The 23,379-nt window shown below is 56.2% G+C and overlaps 2 long non-coding RNA genes and 5 gene segments (V, D, J or C); all 7 read right to left on the minus strand.

Moving 5' to 3' along the window:
- Positions 1–3,205: 3,205 nt before the first annotated feature.
- On the minus strand, positions 3,206–3,997 carry LOC119714159 (Ig heavy chain V region C3-like). The segment is given in 2 exon segments: positions 3,206–3,543; positions 3,940–3,997. Coding segments are annotated over 2 exon segments (396 nt in total).
- A 2,211-nt stretch (positions 3,998–6,208) lies between these two features.
- On the minus strand, positions 6,209–7,590 carry LOC139999708 (uncharacterized). The gene is made up of 2 exons (XR_011805198.1): positions 7,402–7,590; positions 6,209–7,148 (listed from the first exon to the last, which is right to left on the minus strand). It is a non-coding gene; the product is annotated as an uncharacterized lncRNA (long non-coding RNA).
- A 1,610-nt stretch (positions 7,591–9,200) lies between these two features.
- On the minus strand, positions 9,201–9,862 carry LOC139999632 (Ig heavy chain V region C3-like). The segment is given in 2 exon segments: positions 9,201–9,538; positions 9,805–9,862. Coding segments are annotated over 2 exon segments (396 nt in total).
- Positions 9,863–11,045: 1,183 nt separating this feature from the next.
- On the minus strand, positions 11,046–11,962 carry LOC119714134 (Ig heavy chain V region C3-like). The segment is given in 2 exon segments: positions 11,046–11,383; positions 11,905–11,962. Coding segments are annotated over 2 exon segments (396 nt in total).
- Positions 11,963–17,232: 5,270 nt separating this feature from the next.
- Positions 17,233–18,614, minus strand: LOC139999709 (uncharacterized). The gene is made up of 2 exons (XR_011805199.1): positions 18,426–18,614; positions 17,233–18,172 (listed from the first exon to the last, which is right to left on the minus strand). It is a non-coding gene; the product is annotated as an uncharacterized lncRNA (long non-coding RNA).
- A 1,610-nt stretch (positions 18,615–20,224) lies between these two features.
- LOC119714152 (Ig heavy chain V region C3-like) lies at positions 20,225–20,886 on the minus strand. The segment is given in 2 exon segments: positions 20,225–20,562; positions 20,829–20,886. Coding segments are annotated over 2 exon segments (396 nt in total).
- Positions 20,887–22,069: 1,183 nt separating this feature from the next.
- LOC119714132 (Ig heavy chain V region C3-like) lies at positions 22,070–22,986 on the minus strand. The segment is given in 2 exon segments: positions 22,070–22,407; positions 22,929–22,986. Coding segments are annotated over 2 exon segments (396 nt in total).
- Positions 22,987–23,379: the final 393 nt, after the last annotated feature.

Consider the following 23,379-nt stretch of genomic DNA (forward strand, 5'->3'; position numbering starts at 1 on the left):
CGGGGCCGCGGCCCCTTCGGCGGAGGAGGAGGCGGCCGCGGGGCGGGGCGCGGGGCAGCTCGGCGGGCAGCGGAGGAGCGCGGCGCCCCGGCAGCCGGAGGCAGGGAGGGAGCCTCCTGGCCCTGCCCTCCCGGCGCTGCCCCGGCCTCGAGCCCCGCGCAGCCCGGCAGGAGGGACCCGGTAGTGCCACGCCGGAGCCACACGGAAAACTGCTCGGCCGCTTGCTGCTTGCTGTGCCCACGGGAGCCACCAGTGAGAGCCTCATCTCTGCCCTCCTGCAGCTGCAAGCTCCCGTGCTCAGGAGCTCTTGCTCCCATCACAGCCTGAGCACTGACATTACTGTCAGGGAGTGGGAAATAGGAAGACAGCCACGGCATGAAGCAGAGCAAAGGGTTTGTTGCAGATAGGTGGACTTCAGGTGTAGGGATCTAGAGCAGGGACTATGGTGGAGAGAGAGAGGAGCCAGCAGCCCTGTGACAGAGTGGCTAGGCATGGGGTGATGTGGCAGGGAGGCTTCACAACATCCACAAAAGGGGGCTTAAGCAGAACCACCTTCAGCACTTGCAACTAGCTCAGAAGGGCCCACAAGGCACCATCAAGGAGAAATCCCACAAGCCCTTTCTAAGCAGAGGGCATGCTGGGGTGCCTCTCCAAGTGTCATAGGCAAAGGTAGGGCTAATGATGGAAAGGCTCTTCAAGAGGGAACTCCATTTGTGGTGTCCTCAAAGCACAGACTTCATGTGTACATCATGGCTTAAGTCATGAAACTGTGCAGCTTGACCAATGCTGCACCATGACAGGACACGACGCCTGCTGGTTTCACCCCCGAGCTCCGATACATCTTACTGAACCAGCAGGGACACCACAGTCTCCTGCAAACAGAGAGAAAGGGGAGCAGAAGAATGCAAGTATTGTACAAACTCCAAGATGAAGAAGTGTGCTAGCAACTAATTGGAACATAAACTGAGTACAAGCTCAGTATGATTTCAATTGGATTGAAAGTGATGGGCATACGGAGCAGGAGAAAGCAGAGGAGGAGCCACATGCTCTCAGTGCAGACTCAGACTCACCATCAGCTGGCCTGTAGACCAACAACCCACTCATCAGAAGGGATGCCCATGAGGCTAACTGGCAGAAAATCACAATTCAACCTGGTGCATCTTGAGCATTTTGACCACGTTCCAGGGGATAGTGATACTGGAGGAGTAACTCATGCATGTGTTATTTATATTAAGGCCTTAAAGAATCAGTAAATAGAACGTACTAGAAGCAGTGCAGATGTAAAAACATAGCCATTCAATCACACTCCTCCTTCCTTCTCTGGAATGGGGGATAAAATAAAATAAAAATTAAACTGAAGGCTTGTGGGTGGACCTGGAGACCATTTAATGGAATAGAAAAGGGAAGATAATAACAATAATGATGATGAAAATGAAAGTACTACTATTAAGAGTACATACAAAAGTGATGCAGAATGCAATTGCTCACCACCCGCTGACTGATGCCCAACCTATCCCCAAGCAGCCAGTGTCCCCATCCCCGCCAGCCACCCCATATTAATTGTTCAGGGGAATTTCAGTGGTATGGAATATCCCTTTGGACAGATCGGGTCAGCTCTCCTGGTTCTGTCCCATCACAGCTCCTGCTGCATCCCCAGCCTGGCCACTGGCAGGAGAGCGTGAGAAGCTGAAAAGTCCTTGGCTTAGTGTAAGCACTGCTCTGCAGCAATTACATCATCAGTGTGTTATCAACATTATTTTCACCCTAAGTACAAGACACAGCACCCTACCAGACACTTGGAGGAAAATTAACTCTATCCTAGACAAAACCAGCATTCTGGCTCACTTGTAATGAGGGATTTCTTGAGTAGTTCCACTACCTGAGAGAATCCCTGGACACCCCTCTACTGGTGCATCATGCTCTGGCAGCACGTCACAGCTGCAATCTGTCCCAGCCCACATCCTGCCTCGCCCCTTTGCTGGAGCATGTGAGTGAGCATGGAAAGAGTGAGAAGCCCCATCAGGAGGTTCGTTTCAGGGAAAACCTCAGCTTTCTGTCCCCATTGGGGCAGCACAGAGGTAGCAAGTGGAGACCTGTGGATGCAGGGCATGCAGGACAATACATTTCAACACCTAGAAACTGTCCCGGGAGGTGGTGGGCTGCACACCCACATATGGCAGCCTTCCATAAGGTGTAGGAAAAGGAATGTTTGTTCTTGAGAGAACAAGAGGAATGTGGACCTGTGTACCTGCTGGTATCATGAGATGCTATAGTCATTGACAAGTAGCCTGCATCCCCAGATGGTGACATGCATGGAAATCACAGAACTGTAGAATCATTAAGGCTAGAAAAGACCTGTAAGATCATCAAGTCCAACCATCAACCTTACCTAACAAATCCTGTCATGCATAGGATAAAAAATAACATACCACTGAGTGTCCATCCTGCTTCTCACAGGCCTGAGGATTCCTTGGTGGAGGAAGAGGTGAGCATGGGGCAGTGAGCAGTGGGGAGGAGTGTGTCACACCAGCAGCCACAGGCTTCTAGCCCTGGCTGCCTTACGTTGCCCCAGTCTCACACAGCATGGAAAAACGTTCCTACTGAGGGGATGGCAGACCTCCTGAGGAGGGCTTTAAACTATAAAGAAGGGGGAAAAGGAGAGAATAACCAGAAGCCCTGTGAGGGAGTGACTGATGCAGCCGCTGAGCAGAAGGCATGGGGTGATGTGATAGGGAGGATTCACAAAATCATCAAAATGGGGCTTAAGCAGGACAAGCACTTCCCTAGTCCTGATGGCCACACTGTTTCTGATGCAGGTCAGGATGCCATTGGCCTTCTTGGCCATGGGACACACTGCTGGCTCGTGTTCAGCTGGCTGTCAAACAAAACCCTCAGGTCCTCCTTTTCTGTCAGGACACTTTCTATCCACTCTTCCCCAAGCCTGAATGGGATTGTTACATCTGTCAATGCCTACAGAATGGGGTTGTTAGGACCGAAGATCAGCACTTGGCACTTCCTTTCATGAGGAAGCCTGTGCAGCTCTTCTTCCTGCACTCCACCTGACCTGGCCATTTGCCCCTGACACTGCTGCTGATTCTATGTGCCCCTGCAGGCAACTCTTCAGAAGCTGAATACAGTTCTGCTGCTCCTCTCTGTGGCAGTGTCACACTTAGAGAAGGCAAGGGGCCCTGGCACTAGGTTTGTGTTAAAGCTCAGCTGGATTTCCTGTCCCTGTGGGAACTGCACAAAAGTAGTAGGCTGAGTCCTGGGGTTCCAGGGCACTCAGGGACAGAGAAGACTTGGACTGGGAATTGTCCCGGGAGACACTGGCTCGGCCCTCCACTGCTTTGCTATATTCTACAGTGCTACCATCATAGTTAAGGTAAGACATCCATTCAAGATTACCACCGGGTGCCTGACGGTACCACCAGACATCATAATACTCGAAACTGAGTCCAGATCCCTGGCAGGAGAGCTGCATGGAGTTTCCAGCTGCTTGCAGACCTCCGCCAGACTCCACGAGCTTCAATTCAGCCCAAACACCTGTAGAAAGAGGTCACAGGGAGTAGAGATGCATGTACCCATGGAAGGAAGATGCCCTCCAGAAGCCCCAGCAACGCCAGCCTAGCACAGACGGAAACGCCAACCCCCTTGCTCCACACAAAGCCCCTGGCCAGGGGCACTGCCCCAACTGCCCTCCTCTTGGCTCAGATGGGGCTGCTCCCAAAGCCTCCCCGACCTGGACAGCCTCCCACTCTCGCACACACCGGACCCTAGCTGACAACGACGGAGAACGCAGGGCTCCATTGCGCCAGGTGGGGCAGCACCAGGAGACGCGCCACGTCGGTCACGGCCACCCTCCGGCCCAGCCCCGACTCCAACTTCAGCCGCAGCCTCAACCCCGCCCAGGCCCAGCTGCCGTCCCCGCCCGCCGCTCACCTGCCGGCCCCAAGGCCAAGGCCAAGGCCAGCAGCCGCGGCCCCAGCCCGCCCGCCATCGGGCCCTGCCGCGCCCGGCGGGAGGCGGACAGCAGCAGAGCGGGGCCAAGCTCGGGCCGCTCCTGCCCGCACCACAAGTCGGGCCCTCGCCGGGGCAGCGCCCACCGCTCCGCCCGCCCACGCCCGGCCCACACCGCCCCCCGCGGGGCCGCGGCCCCTCTTGTCCTATCGCTCGTTATCAGCGAGAACAGGCCGGCCCACAGCTCCCCACAACTTCCTTTGAGGGAGCGGGAGAGAGGCCTCCACTAAGCAAACCGAGCCTCATCTTCTCCGGACTGAAGGGAGAAGCCTTCTCCGCTCCACATAGGCATGTCCGCTGGTACGTCTTTCATAGCAGTATCTCCCCAGGCACTGCATCGTGGGGTATCTGTGGCCTGATGGATCCTGTACTTTTGGTCTAACTCCAGCACAACCGATTGATGCTCAGGGGTGACCTGCTTCTGCATCACCTCTGTGCTGACAGCTCAGTCACATCACAGTATTGAAGACAGCTAAACGTTGTTCTTAGATTTTGGAACCACTGGGGGCTTGGGACTCTTTGTAATGTCAGTCCACTTTACACGCTCTTTCACAAAGCAGAAGGCATTGGTATTTTTTAAAATAAGGTCAGCACTGCCCCTCCTATTACCCTTGCTTTCCAGTGAGCCATGACTCAGACTTCACATGGGACAATTTTCCGAGGTTTTAGGGAATTCCACGATGTATTCTCTAACCTTTTTATACATAGCCCTCCTCCCACACAGGAGATGAGCACCACCCCTCCTGCACACACACACAGACACACATGCAAATCATTGCTGCTTGAAACTGTCAGGTCATATACTACGGAAAAAAAAATATATAGATATTTGCACTCATTCTGGTTATTGCCTTTTCAAATGGTGGTTCTTCAAAGGTTTACCTGTAAGACAGATTTAAAGGACCAAGCAACACCTTAGAACAATGCTTCAGTTTGCAGGCTTTTCATACTCGGTTATATGCTAATTTAATAAAGTCCTAGAATGGCTTGGGATGGAAGGGACACCAAAAAACATTTAGTTCCAACCCCCTGCCATAGGCAGGGATGCCACCCAATAGATCAGGTTGATCAGGGCTTCATCCAACTTGGTGTTGAACACCTCCAGGGGTGGGGCATCCACAACCTCTCTGGGCACCATCTTGCAGTGCCTCACCACCCTCTGAGTGAAAATGGTGGTACACCACCTGAGCCCCCGTAACCTCTCATCTAAATGTCTCCTCGTTTAGTTTAAAATGATTCCCCCTCATCCTGTCAACATCCAAATGAGTAAAGAGTTGCTCTCCATCCCTTCAACAAATTCCCTTCAAATACTGAAATGTTGCAATGAGGTCACCCAGGAGCCTTTGCTTCTGTAGGCTGAACAGCCCCAGATCTCTCAGCCTTTTTTCATATGAGACATGCTCCAGCCCCATGATCACATTTGTGGCACTCCTCTGGACCTGCTCTAACAGATCAACATCCTTCTTGTGCTGGGAGCTCCCGACCTGGACACACTACCCCAAGTGGGGCATCACAAGGGCAGATTAGAAGGAGACAATCATCTCCCTCAATCTGATAGACAGTACTCTATTACTGCAGCACAGGATGCAGTTGGCCTTCTAGGCTGCAAGCACACAATTCTGGCTCACGTCAAGCTTTTATTCCAGCAGAACCCCCACGTCCTTCTCAGCAGGGCTGCTCTTTAGGAGTTCTTCATCCAGTCTGTACTCATGTCTGGGATTGCTCTGGCCCAGGTGTAGCACCTTACACTTAGACTTGTGGAACCTCATTAGGTTCATGTGTGCCCACTTCTCAAGAATGTCCAGGTCCCTTTGGGTGGCATCCCTTCTTTCTATTCTATCAACAACAGAATTTGCCTACAGGACAAAGAGTGTGGATTTTCTGTGAGGGCTGGCATGCACAGGCATATCTGTTGTTCTACATAGCCCACTCTCAAAGGGATTTTGCCTGTAATTTCCTTAGAGCTTAGCCTCTTCCTCTGGACAGGTACACTCTAGCTGCTTGCTGCCTCCTGGGTACTTGCAGTGCAATTAGGATGAGCCATAGCCTGAGGCTAGGGTGGGAGAGAAGATTTTTGAGCAACAAGGGATTCTCCCAATCTTTCCCATACTATCTTCTAAGGTGTATCTCCTAGAGAAAGACCTTGGGCGCACTGCAGGAGATTCAGCAATCCCATTCTCTGCAGCAACTGTACAGGCCTAGGGCTGTAGCAACCTCCTTGGCCCTTGTCTGGAGCAAGTACTGCCAACTGGGATGCTGCTGGTGACAGGCCATGTAAATGTAAGAAGCGTTGAACCTATAAGTGCATCGCAGGGTTTCTGTGTATTGTGCTGAGCCCCTCAATGCAGACTTCATTACTTGGATCTTACTGCCCTGAAACACAACTGGAGTCACAGCACAGCTCTTCACACAACTGCTTCTCTTTTTCCAGCTCATGGAAATGGCACAGGGACGGGTCACTGAGGGAAGTAACAATGGAAATAGGCAACATCTTTTCTAAAGCCCAAGTGAAGAAGGAGACCAAAGGCAGGCAGACAGGGGCTGAAGGCAGCTAAACTACGCAAGCTATTTTGGTGACCAGAAATATACTGAACATCATCCTCAGATACTGGTTTGGGGACATTGGAGAAAGGGCTGATTAAGAGAAAGGAGCTCTTGGCAGAAAGGACAGAGCTATCTCTGGTATACAGTGATGCAGCCTTGCTCCCTGGGAGCAGCCTACAGCGGACACAACCCAGATGACCTCTGCGGCTCGCACAGTCCTGGCCACGCCCTGCAAAGGGATTTTTGTTAAAGCTCTGCTGGATTTCCTGTCCCTGTGTGAACAGCACAGAAATAGCGGGCTGAGTCCCCCACATGCAGATGCTGGAGAAACAGAGATGACTCGGACCGTGAATTGTCCCGGGAGGCTGTGGCTCGACCTTGTACTGCAACCCCGTATTGCTTTTTAGTACCAGATGGCATGCTGACGTAAGACACCCACTCAGGACTGCCACCAGGTGCCAGACGGTACCACCGTACAGCAAATAAACTTAAGTTGAATCCAGATCCCTGGCAGGAGAGATTCACAGAGTTCCCACGTGTTCGCACACCTCCACCAGACTCCACCAACCTCCACTGTGCCCATACGCCTGTAGGAGAGTACATGGAGTGAGGCAGTGAGAACACAGAAAGAAGAGGATGCTAAACAGAAGGCCCACCAACCCCAGACCAGCACAGCCTAAGCCACTAACCCCTTACTCTTGAGAAAGCCACTCACCAGGTGCACTGCCCCGACTGCCCTCCTCGGGGCTCAGACGAGGCTGCTCCCAAAGCCTTCCCGACCGCGACAGCCTCCCTCTCCCGCACACACCGGACCCGCTGCCCTCCCCGCCCGCCGCTCACCTGCCGGCCCCAAGGCCAAGGCCAAGGCCAGCAGCCGCGGCCCCAGCCCGCCCGCCATCGGGCCCTGCCGCGCCCGGCGGGAGGCGGACAGCAGCAGAGCGGGGCCAAGCTCGGGCCGCTCCTGCCCGCACCACAAGTCGGGCCCTCGCCGGGGCAGCGCCCACCGCTCCGCCCGCCCACGCCCGGCCCACACCGCCCCCCGCGGGGCCGCGGCCCCTTCGGCGGACGAGGAGGCGGCCGCGGGGCGGGGCGTGGGGCAGCTCGGCGGGCAGCGGAAGAATCGATCACCTGGCGAGACACATGATAAATCATCTCTAACTCACTCAGCCTCATTGACCTCCCGGGAAACTAGTGCTTCTTCCACAGCAAATAAATTCAGCAGTTCATCTCTTCTGCACAAGAAAATAGTCCCATTTAGGATCAGAGGGAAAAGCTGTCAGGTGTTTAACCATGGAATCATAGAAACATGGAGAACGACACCTCCTTGCTGCAACCTTCTCTCAGACAGCTGCAGAGAATGATCAGGTCTCCCCTCAGCCTACTTTTCTCAACACTAAAAAAAAAACAGTTTCCTCAGCTGCTGATGAGAACACTTGCTTTCTAGTCCCCTCACCAGCTTTGTTGCTCTTTGCACATACTCAAGCAACTCAATATCCTTCTGTGGTCGTTTTACTTGGGTGGACAGCCGAGTTCCACCACAGTCGCTCTCTCACTCCCCCTCCTCAAAGAAAAAGGGGGAGAAATAACAATACAGAGGCCTCAAGGTTTGACATAAGGATGATTTAATTAAAGGCAAAAATAAGAAGGGGAAAAAAAAAAAAAAGGAAAGGCTGCACGGAAGCACAGAGAGAGAAAAGCAGTTACCCTCTACTTCCCATCAACGAGCAACATTCAGCCACATCCTGGGAAGCAGGGCCTCAATACACATAGTGGTTGTTTGGGAGAACACAGCCTTCCACAACGAGGCCCCCCACCTCTCCTTCACCTTTCCCACATTTATTGCTCAGAGTGACATCATGTGGCATGGGATAGACCTTTGGTCGATTTAGGTCAGCTGCCCCAGTGATGTCCCCTCCCCATCACTTACAAACCCCCAGTCTGCTGGCTCTTGGGGGGTTGCAGGAGGTCCTGATGCTGTGCCAGTAGTGGGCAACAATAAATGAAACACTGCTGTGACACCAGTGCCCTTCTACCTACAAGTGCAGGGCACAGCACTGTATGGGCTGCTGCAGGGAGAGTTAGCATGCCAGCCAGACCCAGCACACCTCCTTGTAGTGAGGGGACCAAAATGAACCCAATGTCAGAGATGTGTTGTCACCAGAGCCACATACCAAAGGACCATTACTTCCCAACTCCTGATGGCCTCACTGTTTCTGATGAGATTGGCCATCTTGACAGCAGCGGCACACCACTGGCTCATGATCATCTGGCTGTCAAACAAAACCCTCAGGACCTCCTTGGCCAAGACACTTTCCATTCACTCTTCCACAAGCCTGAACGGGATTGTTACATCCATCAATCCCATAGAACGGGGTTGTTGGCACCCAAGAGCAGCACTAGGCACTTCCTCTCATGAGGAAGCCTGTGCAGCCCTTCTTGCTGCACTCCAGCTGACCTGGCCTTTTGCCCCTGACACTGCTGTTGATCCCATGTGCCCCGACGGGCAAAGTGGGAAAGGGCTGAGCTGAAGGCAGTTCTTTGCCCTCTTCAGCATGTGAATATGGTTCTGCTGCTCCTCCTGGTTGTCTGTGGCAGCAATACATGTAGAAAAGGGAAGGGATCCTGGGAGCAGATTTATGTTAAAGCTCAGCTGGATTTCCTGTCCCTGTGCGAACTGCACAGAAGTAGTGAGCAGAGTCCTGGGGTACCAGGGAGCTCAGGGACAGAGAAGACTTGGACTGGGAATTGTCCCGGGAGACACTGGCTCGGCCCTCCACTGCTTTGCCATATTTTGTTATTCTACCCTGATAGTTGATGTACGACATCCACTCTAGACTGCCACCGGGTGCCTGACGGTACCACAAGACATGATAACTTCCAAAGGTGAATCCAGATCCCTGGCAGGAGAGATGCACGGAGTCTCCAGGTGCTCGCAGACCTCCACCAGACTCAACCAACCTCCACTGTGCCCACACGCCTGTAGGAGAGCACATGGAGTGAGGCAGTGAGAATACAGAAAAAAGAGGATGCTAACCAGAAGGCCTACCAACCCCAGACCAGCACAGCCTCAGCCGCTAACCCCTTTATTCTTGAGAAAGCCACTCACGAGGTGCGCTGCCCCGACTGCCCTGCTCGGGACTCAGACGGGGCTGCTCCCAAAGCCTCCCCGACCCCGACAGCCTCCCTCTCCCGCACACACCGGACCCGGCGACGGCCCCGCTGCCCTCCCCGCCCGCCGCTCACCTGCCGGCCCCAAGGCCAAGGCCAAGGCCAGCAGCCGCGGCCCCAGCCCGCCCGCCATCGGGCCCTGCCGCGCCCGGCGGGAGGCGGACAGCAGCAGAGCGGGGCCAAGCTCGGGCCGCTCCTGCCCGCACCACAAGTCGGGCCCTCGCCGGGGCAGCGCCCACCGCTCCGCCCGCCCACGCCCGGCCCACACCGCCCCCCGCGGGGCCGCGGCCCCTTCGGCGGAGGAGGAGGCGGCCGCGGGGCGGGGCGCGGGGCAGCTCGGCGGGCAGCGGAGGAGCGCGGCGCCCCGGTAGCCGGAGGCAGGGAGGGAGCCTCCTGGCCCTGCCCTCTCGGCGCTGCCCCGGCCTCGAGCCCCGCGCAGCCCGGCAGGAGGGACCCGGCCGTGCCGTTCCGGAGCCACACGGAAAACTGCTCGGCCGCTCGCTGCCTGCGGTGCCCACGGGAGCCACCAGTGAGAGCCTCATCTCTGCCCTCCTGCAGCTGCAAGCTCCCGTGCTCAGGAGCTCTTGCTCCCATCGCAGCCTGAGCACTGATATTACTATCAGGGAGTGGGAAATAGAGAAACAACCAGGACATGAAGGGGAGCAAAGTGTTTGTTGCCGATAGCTGGACCTCCAGTGGAGGGCTGTAGAGCAGGAACTACGGTGGAGGGAGAGAGGAGCCAGAAGCCCTGTGAGGGAGTGACTGATGCAGCTGCTGAGCAAAAGGAATGGGGTGATGTGATAGGGAGGATTCACAAAATCATCAAAATGGGGCTTAAGCAGGACAAGCACTTCCCTAGTCCTGATGGCCACACTGTTTCTGATGCAGGTCAGGATGCCATTGGCCTTCTTGCCACAGGGGCACACTGCTGGCTCATGTTCAACTGGCTGTCAAACAAAATCCTCAGGTCCTTTTCTGTCAGGACATTTTCCATCCACTCTTCCCCAAGCCTGAATGGGATTGTTACGTCCATCAATCCTACAGAACGGGGTTGTTAGGACGCAAGAGCAGCGCTCGGCACTTACTCTCATGAGGAAGCCTTTGCAACTCTTCTTGCTGCACTCCACCTGACCAGGCCATTTGCTCCTGACACTGCTGTTCATCCCATGTGCCCCAACGGGCAAAGTGGGAAAGGGCTGAGCTGAAGGCAGTTCTTTGCCCTCTTCAGCATGTGAATATGGTTCTGCTGCTACTCCCGGTTCTCTGTGGCAGCAATACATGTAGAAAAGGGAAGGGACCCTGGGAGCAGGTTTATGTTAAAGCGCAGCTGGGTTTCCTGTCCCTGTGCGAACTGCACAGAAGTAGTGGGCTGAGTCCTGGGGTAGAAGGGCACGCAGGGACAGGTAGGCTTTGGACTGGGAATTGTCCTTGGAGGCTGTGACTCGGCCCTCCACTGCTTTACCATATTTTGTTGTTCTAACATCAAAGTTAATGTAGGACACCCATTCGAGGCTTCCACCAAGTGCCTGACGGTACCACCAGACAGAAAAATCTTGGAATCTGAATCCGGATCCCTGGCAAGAGAGCTGCACGGAGTCTCCAGGTGCTCGCAGACCTCCACCAGACTCCACCAGCTTCAATTCAGCCCAAACACCTGCAGCAGAGAACATGGAGTGGGGCAGTGTGTGCACACAGAAAGAAAAGGATGCTAACCAGAAGGCCCACCACCAACCCGAGACCAGCACAGCCTCAGTCGCCATCCCACTAACACGCAAGAAAGCCACTCGGCAAGTGCACTACCCCGACTGCCCTCCTCGGGACTCACACGGAGTTGTTCTCAAAGCATCCCCGACAGCCTCCCTCTCCCGCACACACCGGACACGGCCCCGGCCAGAAGGCCCACCAACCCGAGACCAGCACAGGCTCAGTCGCCAACCCCCTAACACGCAAGAAAGCCCCTGGCCAGGGGCACTGCTCCAACTACCCTCCTCGGGGCTCAGACAAGGCTGCTCCCAAAGCCTTCCCGACCCCGACGGCCCCTGGCAAGGGGCACTGCCCCAACTGGCCTCCTGGGGACTCAGACGAGGATGTTCCCAAAGCCTCCCCGACCGCGACAGCCTCCCTCTCCCGCACACACCGGACACGGCCCCGCTGCCCTCCCCGCCCGCCGCTCACCTGCCGGCCCCAAGGCCAAGGCCAAGGCCAGCAGCCGCGGCCCCAGCCCGCCCGCCATCGGGCCCTGCCGCGCCCGGCGGGAGGCGGACAGCAGCAGAGCGGGGCCAAGCTCGGGCCGCTCCTGCCCGCACCACAAGTCGGGCCCTCGCCGGGGCAGCGCCCACCGCTCCGCCCGCCCACGCCCGGCCCACACCGCCCCCCGCGGGGCCGCGGCCCCTTCGGCGGAGGAGGAGGCGGCCGCGGGGCGGGGCGCGGGGCAGCTCGGCGGGCAGCGGAGGAGCGCGGCGCCCCGGCAGCCGGAGGCAGGGAGGGAGCCTCCTGGCCCTGCCCTCCCGGCGCTGCCCCGGCCTCGAGCCCCGCGCATCCCGGCAGGAGGGACCCGGCAGTGCCGTTCCGGAGCCACACGGAAAAGCTGCTCGGCCGCTCGCTGCCTGCGGTGCCCACGGGAGCCACCAGTGAGAGCCTCATCTCTGCCCTCCTGCAGCTGCAAGCTCCCGTGCTCAGGAGCTCTTGCTCCCATCACAGCCTGAGCACTGACATTACTGTCAGGGAGTGGGAAATAGGAAGACAGCCATGGCATTAAGCAGAGCAAAGGGTTTGTTGCAGATAGGTGGACTTCAGGTGTAGGGATCTAGATCAGGGACTATGGTGGAGAGAGAGAGGAGTCAGCAGCCCTGTGAGAGAGTGACTAGGCATGGGGTGATGTGGCAGGGAGGCTTCACAACATCCACAAAAGGGGGCTTAAGCAGAACCACCTTCAGCACTTGCATCTAGCTCAGAAGGGCCCACAAGGCACCATCAAGGAGAAATCCCACAAGCCCTTTCTAAGCAGAGGGCATGCTGGGGTGCCTCTCCAAGTGTCATAGGCAAAGGTAGGGCTAAGGATGGAAAGGCTCTTCAAGAGGGAACTCCATTTGCGGTGTCCTCAAAGCAGAGACATCATGGGTTCGTCTTGGCTTAAGTCATGAAACTGTGCAGCTTGACCAATGCTGCACCATGACAGGACACGACGCCTGCTGGTTTCACCCCCGAGCTCCAGTACATCTTACTGAACCAGCAGGGACACCACAGTCTCCTGCAAACAGAGAGAAAGGGGAGCAGAAGAATGCAAGTATTGTACAAACTCCAAGATGACGAAGTGTGCTAGCAACGAATTGGAACATAAACTGAGTACAAGCTCAATATGATTTCAATTGGATTGAAAATGATGAGCATACGGAGCAGGAGAAAGCAGAGGAGGAGCCAAATGCTCTCAGTGCAGACTCAGACTCACCATCAGCTGGTCTGTGGACCAACAACCCACTCATCAGAAGGGACCTGTGTGCCTGCTGGTATCATGAGATTCTATAGTCATTGACAAGTAGCCTGCATCCCCAGCTGGTGACATGCATGGAAATCACAGAACTGTAGAATCATTAAGGCTGTAAAAGACCATGTTAAATCATCACATCCACAATCAACCTTACCTAACAAATCCTGTCATGCACAGGATAAAAAATAACATACCACTGAGTGTAAATCCTGCTTCTCACAGGCCTGACGATTCCTTGGTGGAGGAAGAGGTGAGCATGGGGTAGGGAGCAGTGGGGAGGAGTGTGTCACACCAGCAGCCACAAGCTTCTAGCCCTGGCTGCCTTACGCTGCCCCAGTCTCACACAGCATGGCAAAAATGTTCCTACTGAGGGGATGGCAGACCTCCTGAGGAGGGCTTTAAACTATAAAGAAGGGGGAAAAGGAGAGAATAACCAGAAGCCCTGTGAGGGAGTGACTGATGCAGCCGCTGAGCAGAAGGCATGGGGTGATGTGATAGGAAGGATTCACAAAATCATCAAAATGGGGCTTAAGCAGGACAAGCACTTCCCTAGTCCTGATGGCCACACTGTTTCTGATGCAGGTCAGGATGCCATTGGCCTTCTTGGCCATGGGACACACTGCTGGCTTGTGTTCAGCTGGCTGTCAAACAAAACCCTCAGGTCCTCCTTTTCTGTCAGGACACATTCTATCCACTCTTCCCCAAGCCTGAATGGGATTGTTACATCTGTCAATCCCTACAGAATGGGGTTGTTAGGACCCAACAGCAGCACTCGGCACTACCTTTCATGAGGAAGCCTTTGCAACTCTTCTTGCTGCACTCCACCTGACCTGGCCATTTGCTCCTGACACTGCCGCTGATTCTATGTGTCCATACAGGCAATGTGGGAAAGTTCTGATCTCAAGGCACTACTCCGCACTCTTCAAAAGCTTAATAAAATTCTGCTGCTTCTCTCTGTTCTCTGTGGCAGTGTCACACTTAGAGAAGGCGAGGGGCCCTGGCAACAGGTTTGTGTTAAAGCGCAGCTGGGTTTCCTGTCCCTGTGCGAACTGCACAGAAGTAGTGGGCTGAGTCCTGGGGTAGAAGGGCACGCAGGGACAGATAAGCTTTGGACTGGGAATTGTCCCGGGAGACACTGGCTCGGCCCTCCACTGTTTTGCTATATTCTAAAGTGCTACCATCATAGTTAAGGTAGGACATCCACTCGAGAGTTCCACCGGGTGCCTGACGGTACCACCAGACATCATGACTTCCAAAGATGAATCCAGATCCCTGGCAGGAGAGCTGCACGGAGTCTCCAGCTGCTCGCAGACCTCCGCCAGATTCCACCACAATCAACTGAGCCCAAACACCTGTAGAAAGAGACCACAGGGAGTAGGGATGCGTGTGCCCACGGAAGGAAGATGCCCTCCAGAAGCCCCAGCAACGCCAGCCTAGCATAGACAGAAATGCCAACCTACTTGCTCCACACAAGGCCCCTGGCCAGGGGCACTGCCCCAACTGCCCTCCTCTTGGCTCAGATGGGGCTGCTCCCAATGCACCCCCGACCCCGACAGCCTCCCTCACCCCACACACCGGACCCTAACTGACAACGACGGCGAGCGCCAGGCTCCAGTGCGCCAGGTGGGGCAGCACCAGGAGACGCGCCACGTCGGTCACGGCCAACCCCCGTCCCAGACACGACTCAAGTTTAAGCCCCAGCCCCAACCCCGCCCAGGCCCCGCTGCCCTCCCCGCCCGCCGCTCACCTGCCGGCCCCAAGGCCAAGGCCAAGGCCAGCAGCCGCGGCCCCAGCCCGCCCGCCATCGGGCCCTGCCGCGCCCGGCGGGAGGCGGACAGCAGCAGAGCGGGGCCAAGCTCGGGCCGCTCCTGCCCGCACCACAAGTCGGGCCCTCGCCGGGGCAGCGCCCACCGCTCCGCCCGCCCACGCCCGGCCCACACCGCCCCCCGCGGGGCCGCGGCCCCTCTTGTCCTATCGCTCGTTATCAGCGAGAACAGGCCGGCCCACAGCTCCCCACAACTTCCTTTGAGGGAGCGGGAGAGAGGCCTCCACTAAGCAAACCGAGCCTCATCTTCTCCGGACTGAAGGGAGAAGCCTTCTCCGCTCCACATAGGCATGTCCGCTGGTACGTCTTTCATAGCAGTATCTCCCCAGGCACTGCATCGTGGGGTATCTGTGGCCTGATGGATCCTGTACTTTTGGTCTAACTCCAGCACAACCGATTGATGCTCAGGGGTGACCTGCTTCTGCATCACCTCTGTGCTGACAGCTCAGTCACATCACAGTATTGAAGACAGCTAAACGTTGTTCTTAGATTTTGGAACCACTGGGGGCTTGGGACTCTTTGTAATGTCAGTCCACTTTACACGCTCTTTCACAAAGCAGAAGGCATTGGTATTTTTTAAAATAAGGTCAGCACTGCCCCTCCTATTACCCTTGCTTTCCAGTGAGCCATGACTCAGACTTCACATGGGACAATTTTCCGAGGTTTTAGGGAATTCCACGATGTATTCTCTAACCTTTTTATACATAGCCCTCCTCCCACACAGGAGATGAGCACCACCCCTCCTGCACACACACACAGACACACATGCAAATCATTGCTGCTTGAAACTGTCAGGTCATATACTACGGAAAAAAAAATATATAGATATTTGCACTCATTCTGGTTATTGCCTTTTCAAATGGTGGTTCTTCAAAGGTTTACCTGTAAGACAGATTTAAAGGACCAAGCAACACCTTAGAACAATGCTTCAGTTTGCAGGCTTTTCATACTCGGTTATATGCTAATTTAATAAAGTCCTAGAATGGCTTGGGATGGAAGGGACACCAAAAAACATTTAGTTCCAACCCCCTGCCATAGGCAGGGATGCCACCCAATAGATCAGGTTGATCAGGGCTTCATCCAACTTGGTGTTGAACACCTCCAGGGGTGGGGCATCCACAACCTCTCTGGGCACCATCTTGCAGTGCCTCACCACCCTCTGAGTGAAAATGGTGGTACACCACCTGAGCCCCCGTAACCTCTCATCTAAATGTCTCCTCGTTTAGTTTAAAATGATTCCCCCTCATCCTGTCAACATCCAAATGAGTAAAGAGTTGCTCTCCATCCCTTCAACAAATTCCCTTCAAATACTGAAATGTTGCAATGAGGTCACCCAGGAGCCTTTGCTTCTGTAGGCTGAACAGCCCCAGATCTCTCAGCCTTTTTTCATATGAGACATGCTCCAGCCCCATGATCACATTTGTGGCACTCCTCTGGACCTGCTCTAACAGATCAACATCCTTCTTGTGCTGGGAGCTCCCGACCTGGACACACTACCCCAAGTGGGGCATCACAAGGGCAGATTAGAAGGAGACAATCATCTCCCTCAATCTGATAGACAGTACTCTATTACTGCAGCACAGGATGCAGTTGGCCTTCTAGGCTGCAAGCACACAATTCTGGCTCACGTCAAGCTTTTATTCCAGCAGAACCCCCACGTCCTTCTCAGCAGGGCTGCTCTTTAGGAGTTCTTCATCCAGTCTGTACTCATGTCTGGGATTGCTCTGGCCCAGGTGTAGCACCTTACACTTAGACTTGTGGAACCTCATTAGGTTCATGTGTGCCCACTTCTCAAGAATGTCCAGGTCCCTTTGGGTGGCATCCCTTCTTTCTATTCTATCAACAACAGAATTTGCCTACAGGACAAAGAGTGTGGATTTTCTGTGAGGGCTGGCATGCACAGGCATATCTGTTGTTCTACATAGCCCACTCTCAAAGGGATTTTGCCTGTAATTTCCTTAGAGCTTAGCCTCTTCCTCTGGACAGGTACACTCTAGCTGCTTGCTGCCTCCTGGGTACTTGCAGTGCAATTAGGATGAGCCATAGCCTGAGGCTAGGGTGGGAGAGAAGATTTTTGAGCAACAAGGGATTCTCCCAATCTTTCCCATACTATCTTCTAAGGTGTATCTCCTAGAGAAAGACCTTGGGCGCACTGCAGGAGATTCAGCAATCCCATTCTCTGCAGCAACTGTACAGGCCTAGGGCTGTAGCAACCTCCTTGGCCCTTGTCTGGAGCAAGTACTGCCAACTGGGATGCTGCTGGTGACAGGCCATGTAAATGTAAGAAGCGTTGAACCTATAAGTGCATCGCAGGGTTTCTGTGTATTGTGCTGAGCCCCTCAATGCAGACTTCATTACTTGGATCTTACTGCCCTGAAACACAACTGGAGTCACAGCACAGCTCTTCACACAACTGCTTCTCTTTTTCCAGCTCATGGAAATGGCACAGGGACGGGTCACTGAGGGAAGTAACAATGGAAATAGGCAACATCTTTTCTAAAGCCCAAGTGAAGAAGGAGACCAAAGGCAGGCAGACAGGGGCTGAAGGCAGCTAAACTACGCAAGCTATTTTGGTGACCAGAAATATACTGAACATCATCCTCAGATACTGGTTTGGGGACATTGGAGAAAGGGCTGATTAAGAGAAAGGAGCTCTTGGCAGAAAGGACAGAGCTATCTCTGGTATACAGTGATGCAGCCTTGCTCCCTGGGAGCAGCCTACAGCGGACACAACCCAGATGACCTCTGCGGCTCGCACAGTCCTGGCCACGCCCTGCAAAGGGATTTTTGTTAAAGCTCTGCTGGATTTCCTGTCCCTGTGTGAACAGCACAGAAATAGCGGGCTGAGTCCCCCACATGCAGATGCTGGAGAAACAGAGATGACTCGGACCGTGAATTGTCCCGGGAGGCTGTGGCTCGACCTTGTACTGCAACCCCGTATTGCTTTTTAGTACCAGATGGCATGCTGACGTAAGACACCCACTCAGGACTGCCACCAGGTGCCAGACGGTACCACCGTACAGCAAATAAACTTAAGTTGAATCCAGATCCCTGGCAGGAGAGATTCACAGAGTTCCCACGTGTTCGCACACCTCCACCAGACTCCACCAACCTCCACTGTGCCCATACGCCTGTAGGAGAGTACATGGAGTGAGGCAGTGAGAACACAGAAAGAAGAGGATGCTAAACAGAAGGCCCACCAACCCCAGACCAGCACAGCCTAAGCCACTAACCCCTTACTCTTGAGAAAGCCACTCACCAGGTGCACTGCCCCGACTGCCCTCCTCGGGGCTCAGACGAGGCTGCTCCCAAAGCCTTCCCGACCGCGACAGCCTCCCTCTCCCGCACACACCGGACCCGCTGCCCTCCCCGCCCGCCGCTCACCTGCCGGCCCCAAGGCCAAGGCCAAGGCCAGCAGCCGCGGCCCCAGCCCGCCCGCCATCGGGCCCTGCCGCGCCCGGCGGGAGGCGGACAGCAGCAGAGCGGGGCCAAGCTCGGGCCGCTCCTGCCCGCACCACAAGTCGGGCCCTCGCCGGGGCAGCGCCCACCGCTCCGCCCGCCCACGCCCGGCCCACACCGCCCCCCGCGGGGCCGCGGCCCCTTCGGCGGACGAGGAGGCGGCCGCGGGGCGGGGCGTGGGGCAGCTCGGCGGGCAGCGGAAGAATCGATCACCTGGCGAGACACATGATAAATCATCTCTAACTCACTCAGCCTCATTGACCTCCCGGGAAACTAGTGCTTCTTCCACAGCAAATAAATTCAGCAGTTCATCTCTTCTGCACAAGAAAATAGTCCCATTTAGGATCAGAGGGAAAAGCTGTCAGGTGTTTAACCATGGAATCATAGAAACATGGAGAACGACACCTCCTTGCTGCAACCTTCTCTCAGACAGCTGCAGAGAATGATCAGGTCTCCCCTCAGCCTACTTTTCTCAACACTAAAAAAAAAACAGTTTCCTCAGCTGCTGATGAGAACACTTGCTTTCTAGTCCCCTCACCAGCTTTGTTGCTCTTTGCACATACTCAAGCAACTCAATATCCTTCTGTGGTCGTTTTACTTGGGTGGACAGCCGAGTTCCACCACAGTCGCTCTCTCACTCCCCCTCCTCAAAGAAAAAGGGGGAGAAATAACAATACAGAGGCCTCAAGGTTTGACATAAGGATGATTTAATTAAAGGCAAAAATAAGAAGGGGAAAAAAAAAAAAAAGGAAAGGCTGCACGGAAGCACAGAGAGAGAAAAGCAGTTACCCTCTACTTCCCATCAACGAGCAACATTCAGCCACATCCTGGGAAGCAGGGCCTCAATACACATAGTGGTTGTTTGGGAGAACACAGCCTTCCACAACGAGGCCCCCCACCTCTCCTTCACCTTTCCCACATTTATTGCTCAGAGTGACATCATGTGGCATGGGATAGACCTTTGGTCGATTTAGGTCAGCTGCCCCAGTGATGTCCCCTCCCCATCACTTACAAACCCCCAGTCTGCTGGCTCTTGGGGGGTTGCAGGAGGTCCTGATGCTGTGCCAGTAGTGGGCAACAATAAATGAAACACTGCTGTGACACCAGTGCCCTTCTACCTACAAGTGCAGGGCACAGCACTGTATGGGCTGCTGCAGGGAGAGTTAGCATGCCAGCCAGACCCAGCACACCTCCTTGTAGTGAGGGGACCAAAATGAACCCAATGTCAGAGATGTGTTGTCACCAGAGCCACATACCAAAGGACCATTACTTCCCAACTCCTGATGGCCTCACTGTTTCTGATGAGATTGGCCATCTTGACAGCAGCGGCACACCACTGGCTCATGATCATCTGGCTGTCAAACAAAACCCTCAGGACCTCCTTGGCCAAGACACTTTCCATTCACTCTTCCACAAGCCTGAACGGGATTGTTACATCCATCAATCCCATAGAACGGGGTTGTTGGCACCCAAGAGCAGCACTAGGCACTTCCTCTCATGAGGAAGCCTGTGCAGCCCTTCTTGCTGCACTCCAGCTGACCTGGCCTTTTGCCCCTGACACTGCTGTTGATCCCATGTGCCCCGACGGGCAAAGTGGGAAAGGGCTGAGCTGAAGGCAGTTCTTTGCCCTCTTCAGCATGTGAATATGGTTCTGCTGCTCCTCCTGGTTGTCTGTGGCAGCAATACATGTAGAAAAGGGAAGGGATCCTGGGAGCAGATTTATGTTAAAGCTCAGCTGGATTTCCTGTCCCTGTGCGAACTGCACAGAAGTAGTGAGCAGAGTCCTGGGGTACCAGGGAGCTCAGGGACAGAGAAGACTTGGACTGGGAATTGTCCCGGGAGACACTGGCTCGGCCCTCCACTGCTTTGCCATATTTTGTTATTCTACCCTGATAGTTGATGTACGACATCCACTCTAGACTGCCACCGGGTGCCTGACGGTACCACAAGACATGATAACTTCCAAAGGTGAATCCAGATCCCTGGCAGGAGAGATGCACGGAGTCTCCAGGTGCTCGCAGACCTCCACCAGACTCAACCAACCTCCACTGTGCCCACACGCCTGTAGGAGAGCACATGGAGTGAGGCAGTGAGAATACAGAAAAAAGAGGATGCTAACCAGAAGGCCTACCAACCCCAGACCAGCACAGCCTCAGCCGCTAACCCCTTTATTCTTGAGAAAGCCACTCACGAGGTGCGCTGCCCCGACTGCCCTGCTCGGGACTCAGACGGGGCTGCTCCCAAAGCCTCCCCGACCCCGACAGCCTCCCTCTCCCGCACACACCGGACCCGGCGACGGCCCCGCTGCCCTCCCCGCCCGCCGCTCACCTGCCGGCCCCAAGGCCAAGGCCAAGGCCAGCAGCCGCGGCCCCAGCCCGCCCGCCATCGGGCCCTGCCGCGCCCGGCGGGAGGCGGACAGCAGCAGAGCGGGGCCAAGCTCGGGCCGCTCCTGCCCGCACCACAAGTCGGGCCCTCGCCGGGGCAGCGCCCACCGCTCCGCCCGCCCACGCCCGGCCCACACCGCCCCCCGCGGGGCCGCGGCCCCTTCGGCGGAGGAGGAGGCGGCCGCGGGGCGGGGCGCGGGGCAGCTCGGCGGGCAGCGGAGGAGCGCGGCGCCCCGGTAGCCGGAGGCAGGGAGGGAGCCTCCTGGCCCTGCCCTCTCGGCGCTGCCCCGGCCTCGAGCCCCGCGCAGCCCGGCAGGAGGGACCCGGCCGTGCCGTTCCGGAGCCACACGGAAAACTGCTCGGCCGCTCGCTGCCTGCGGTGCCCACGGGAGCCACCAGTGAGAGCCTCATCTCTGCCCTCCTGCAGCTGCAAGCTCCCGTGCTCAGGAGCTCTTGCTCCCATCGCAGCCTGAGCACTGATATTACTATCAGGGAGTGGGAAATAGAGAAACAACCAGGACATGAAGGGGAGCAAAGTGTTTGTTGCCGATAGCTGGACCTCCAGTGGAGGGCTGTAGAGCAGGAACTACGGTGGAGGGAGAGAGGAGCCAGAAGCCCTGTGAGGGAGTGACTGATGCAGCTGCTGAGCAAAAGGAATGGGGTGATGTGATAGGGAGGATTCACAAAATCATCAAAATGGGGCTTAAGCAGGACAAGCACTTCCCTAGTCCTGATGGCCACACTGTTTCTGATGCAGGTCAGGATGCCATTGGCCTTCTTGCCACAGGGGCACACTGCTGGCTCATGTTCAACTGGCTGTCAAACAAAATCCTCAGGTCCTTTTCTGTCAGGACATTTTCCATCCACTCTTCCCCAAGCCTGAATGGGATTGTTACGTCCATCAATCCTACAGAACGGGGTTGTTAGGACGCAAGAGCAGCGCTCGGCACTTACTCTCATGAGGAAGCCTTTGCAACTCTTCTTGCTGCACTCCACCTGACCAGGCCATTTGCTCCTGACACTGCTGTTCATCCCATGTGCCCCGACGGGCAAAGTGGGAAAGGGCTGAGCTGAAGGCAGTTCTTTGCCCTCTTCAGCATGTGAATATGGTTCTGCTGCTACTCCCGGTTCTCTGTGGCAGCAATACATGTAGAAAAGGGAAGGGACCCTGGGAGCAGGTTTATGTTAAAGCGCAGCTGGGTTTCCTGTCCCTGTGCGAACTGCACAGAAGTAGTGGGCTGAGTCCTGGGGTAGAAGGGCACGCAGGGACAGGTAGGCTTTGGACTGGGAATTGTCCTTGGAGGCTGTGACTCGGCCCTCCACTGCTTTACCATATTTTGTTGTTCTAACATCAAAGTTAATGTAGGACACCCATTCGAGGCTTCCACCAAGTGCCTGACGGTACCACCAGACAGAAAAATCTTGGAATCTGAATCCGGATCCCTGGCAAGAGAGCTGCACGGAGTCTCCAGGTGCTCGCAGACCTCCACCAGACTCCACCAGCTTCAATTCAGCCCAAACACCTGCAGCAGAGAACATGGAGTGGGGCAGTGTGTGCACACAGAAAGAAAAGGATGCTAACCAGAAGGCCCACCACCAACCCGAGACCAGCACAGCCTCAGTCGCCATCCCACTAACACGCAAGAAAGCCACTCGGCAAGTGCACTACCCCGACTGCCCTCCTCGGGACTCACACGGAGTTGTTCTCAAAGCATCCCCGACAGCCTCCCTCTCCCGCACACACCGGACACGGCCCCGGCCAGAAGGCCCACCAACCCGAGACCAGCACAGGCTCAGTCGCCAACCCCCTAACACGCAAGAAAGCCCCTGGCCAGGGGCACTGCTCCAACTACCCTCCTCGGGGCTCAGACAAGGCTGCTCCCAAAGCCTTCCCGACCCCGACGGCCCCTGGCAAGGGGCACTGCCCCAACTGGCCTCCTGGGGACTCAGACGAGGATGTTCCCAAAGCCTCCCCGACCGCGACAGCCTCCCTCTCCCGCACACACCGGACACGGCCCCGCTGCCCTCCCCGCCCGCCGCTCACCTGCCGGCCCCAAGGCCAAGGCCAAGGCCAGCAGCCGCGGCCCCAGCCCGCCCGCCATCGGGCCCTGCCGCGCCCGGCGGGAGGCGGACAGCAGCAGAGCGGGGCCAAGCTCGGGCCGCTCCTGCCCGCACCACAAGTCGGGCCCTCGCCGGGGCAGCGCCCACCGCTCCGCCCGCCCACGCCCGGCCCACACCGCCCCCCGCGGGGCCGCGGCCCCTTCGGCGGAGGAGGAGGCGGCCGCGGGGCGGGGCGCGGGGCAGCTCGGCGGGCAGCGGAGGAGCGCGGCGCCCCGGCAGCCGGAGGCAGGGAGGGAGCCTCCTGGCCCTGCCCTCCCGGCGCTGCCCCGGCCTCGAGCCCCGCGCATCCCGGCAGGAGGGACCCGGCAGTGCCGTTCCGGAGCCACACGGAAAAGCTGCTCGGCCGCTCGCTGCCTGCGGTGCCCACGGGAGCC

Source organism: Anas platyrhynchos, chromosome 28 (genome assembly GCF_047663525.1).
Source record: "Anas platyrhynchos isolate ZD024472 breed Pekin duck chromosome 28, IASCAAS_PekinDuck_T2T, whole genome shotgun sequence".
Classification (NCBI taxonomy): domain Eukaryota; kingdom Metazoa; phylum Chordata; class Aves; order Anseriformes; family Anatidae; genus Anas; species Anas platyrhynchos.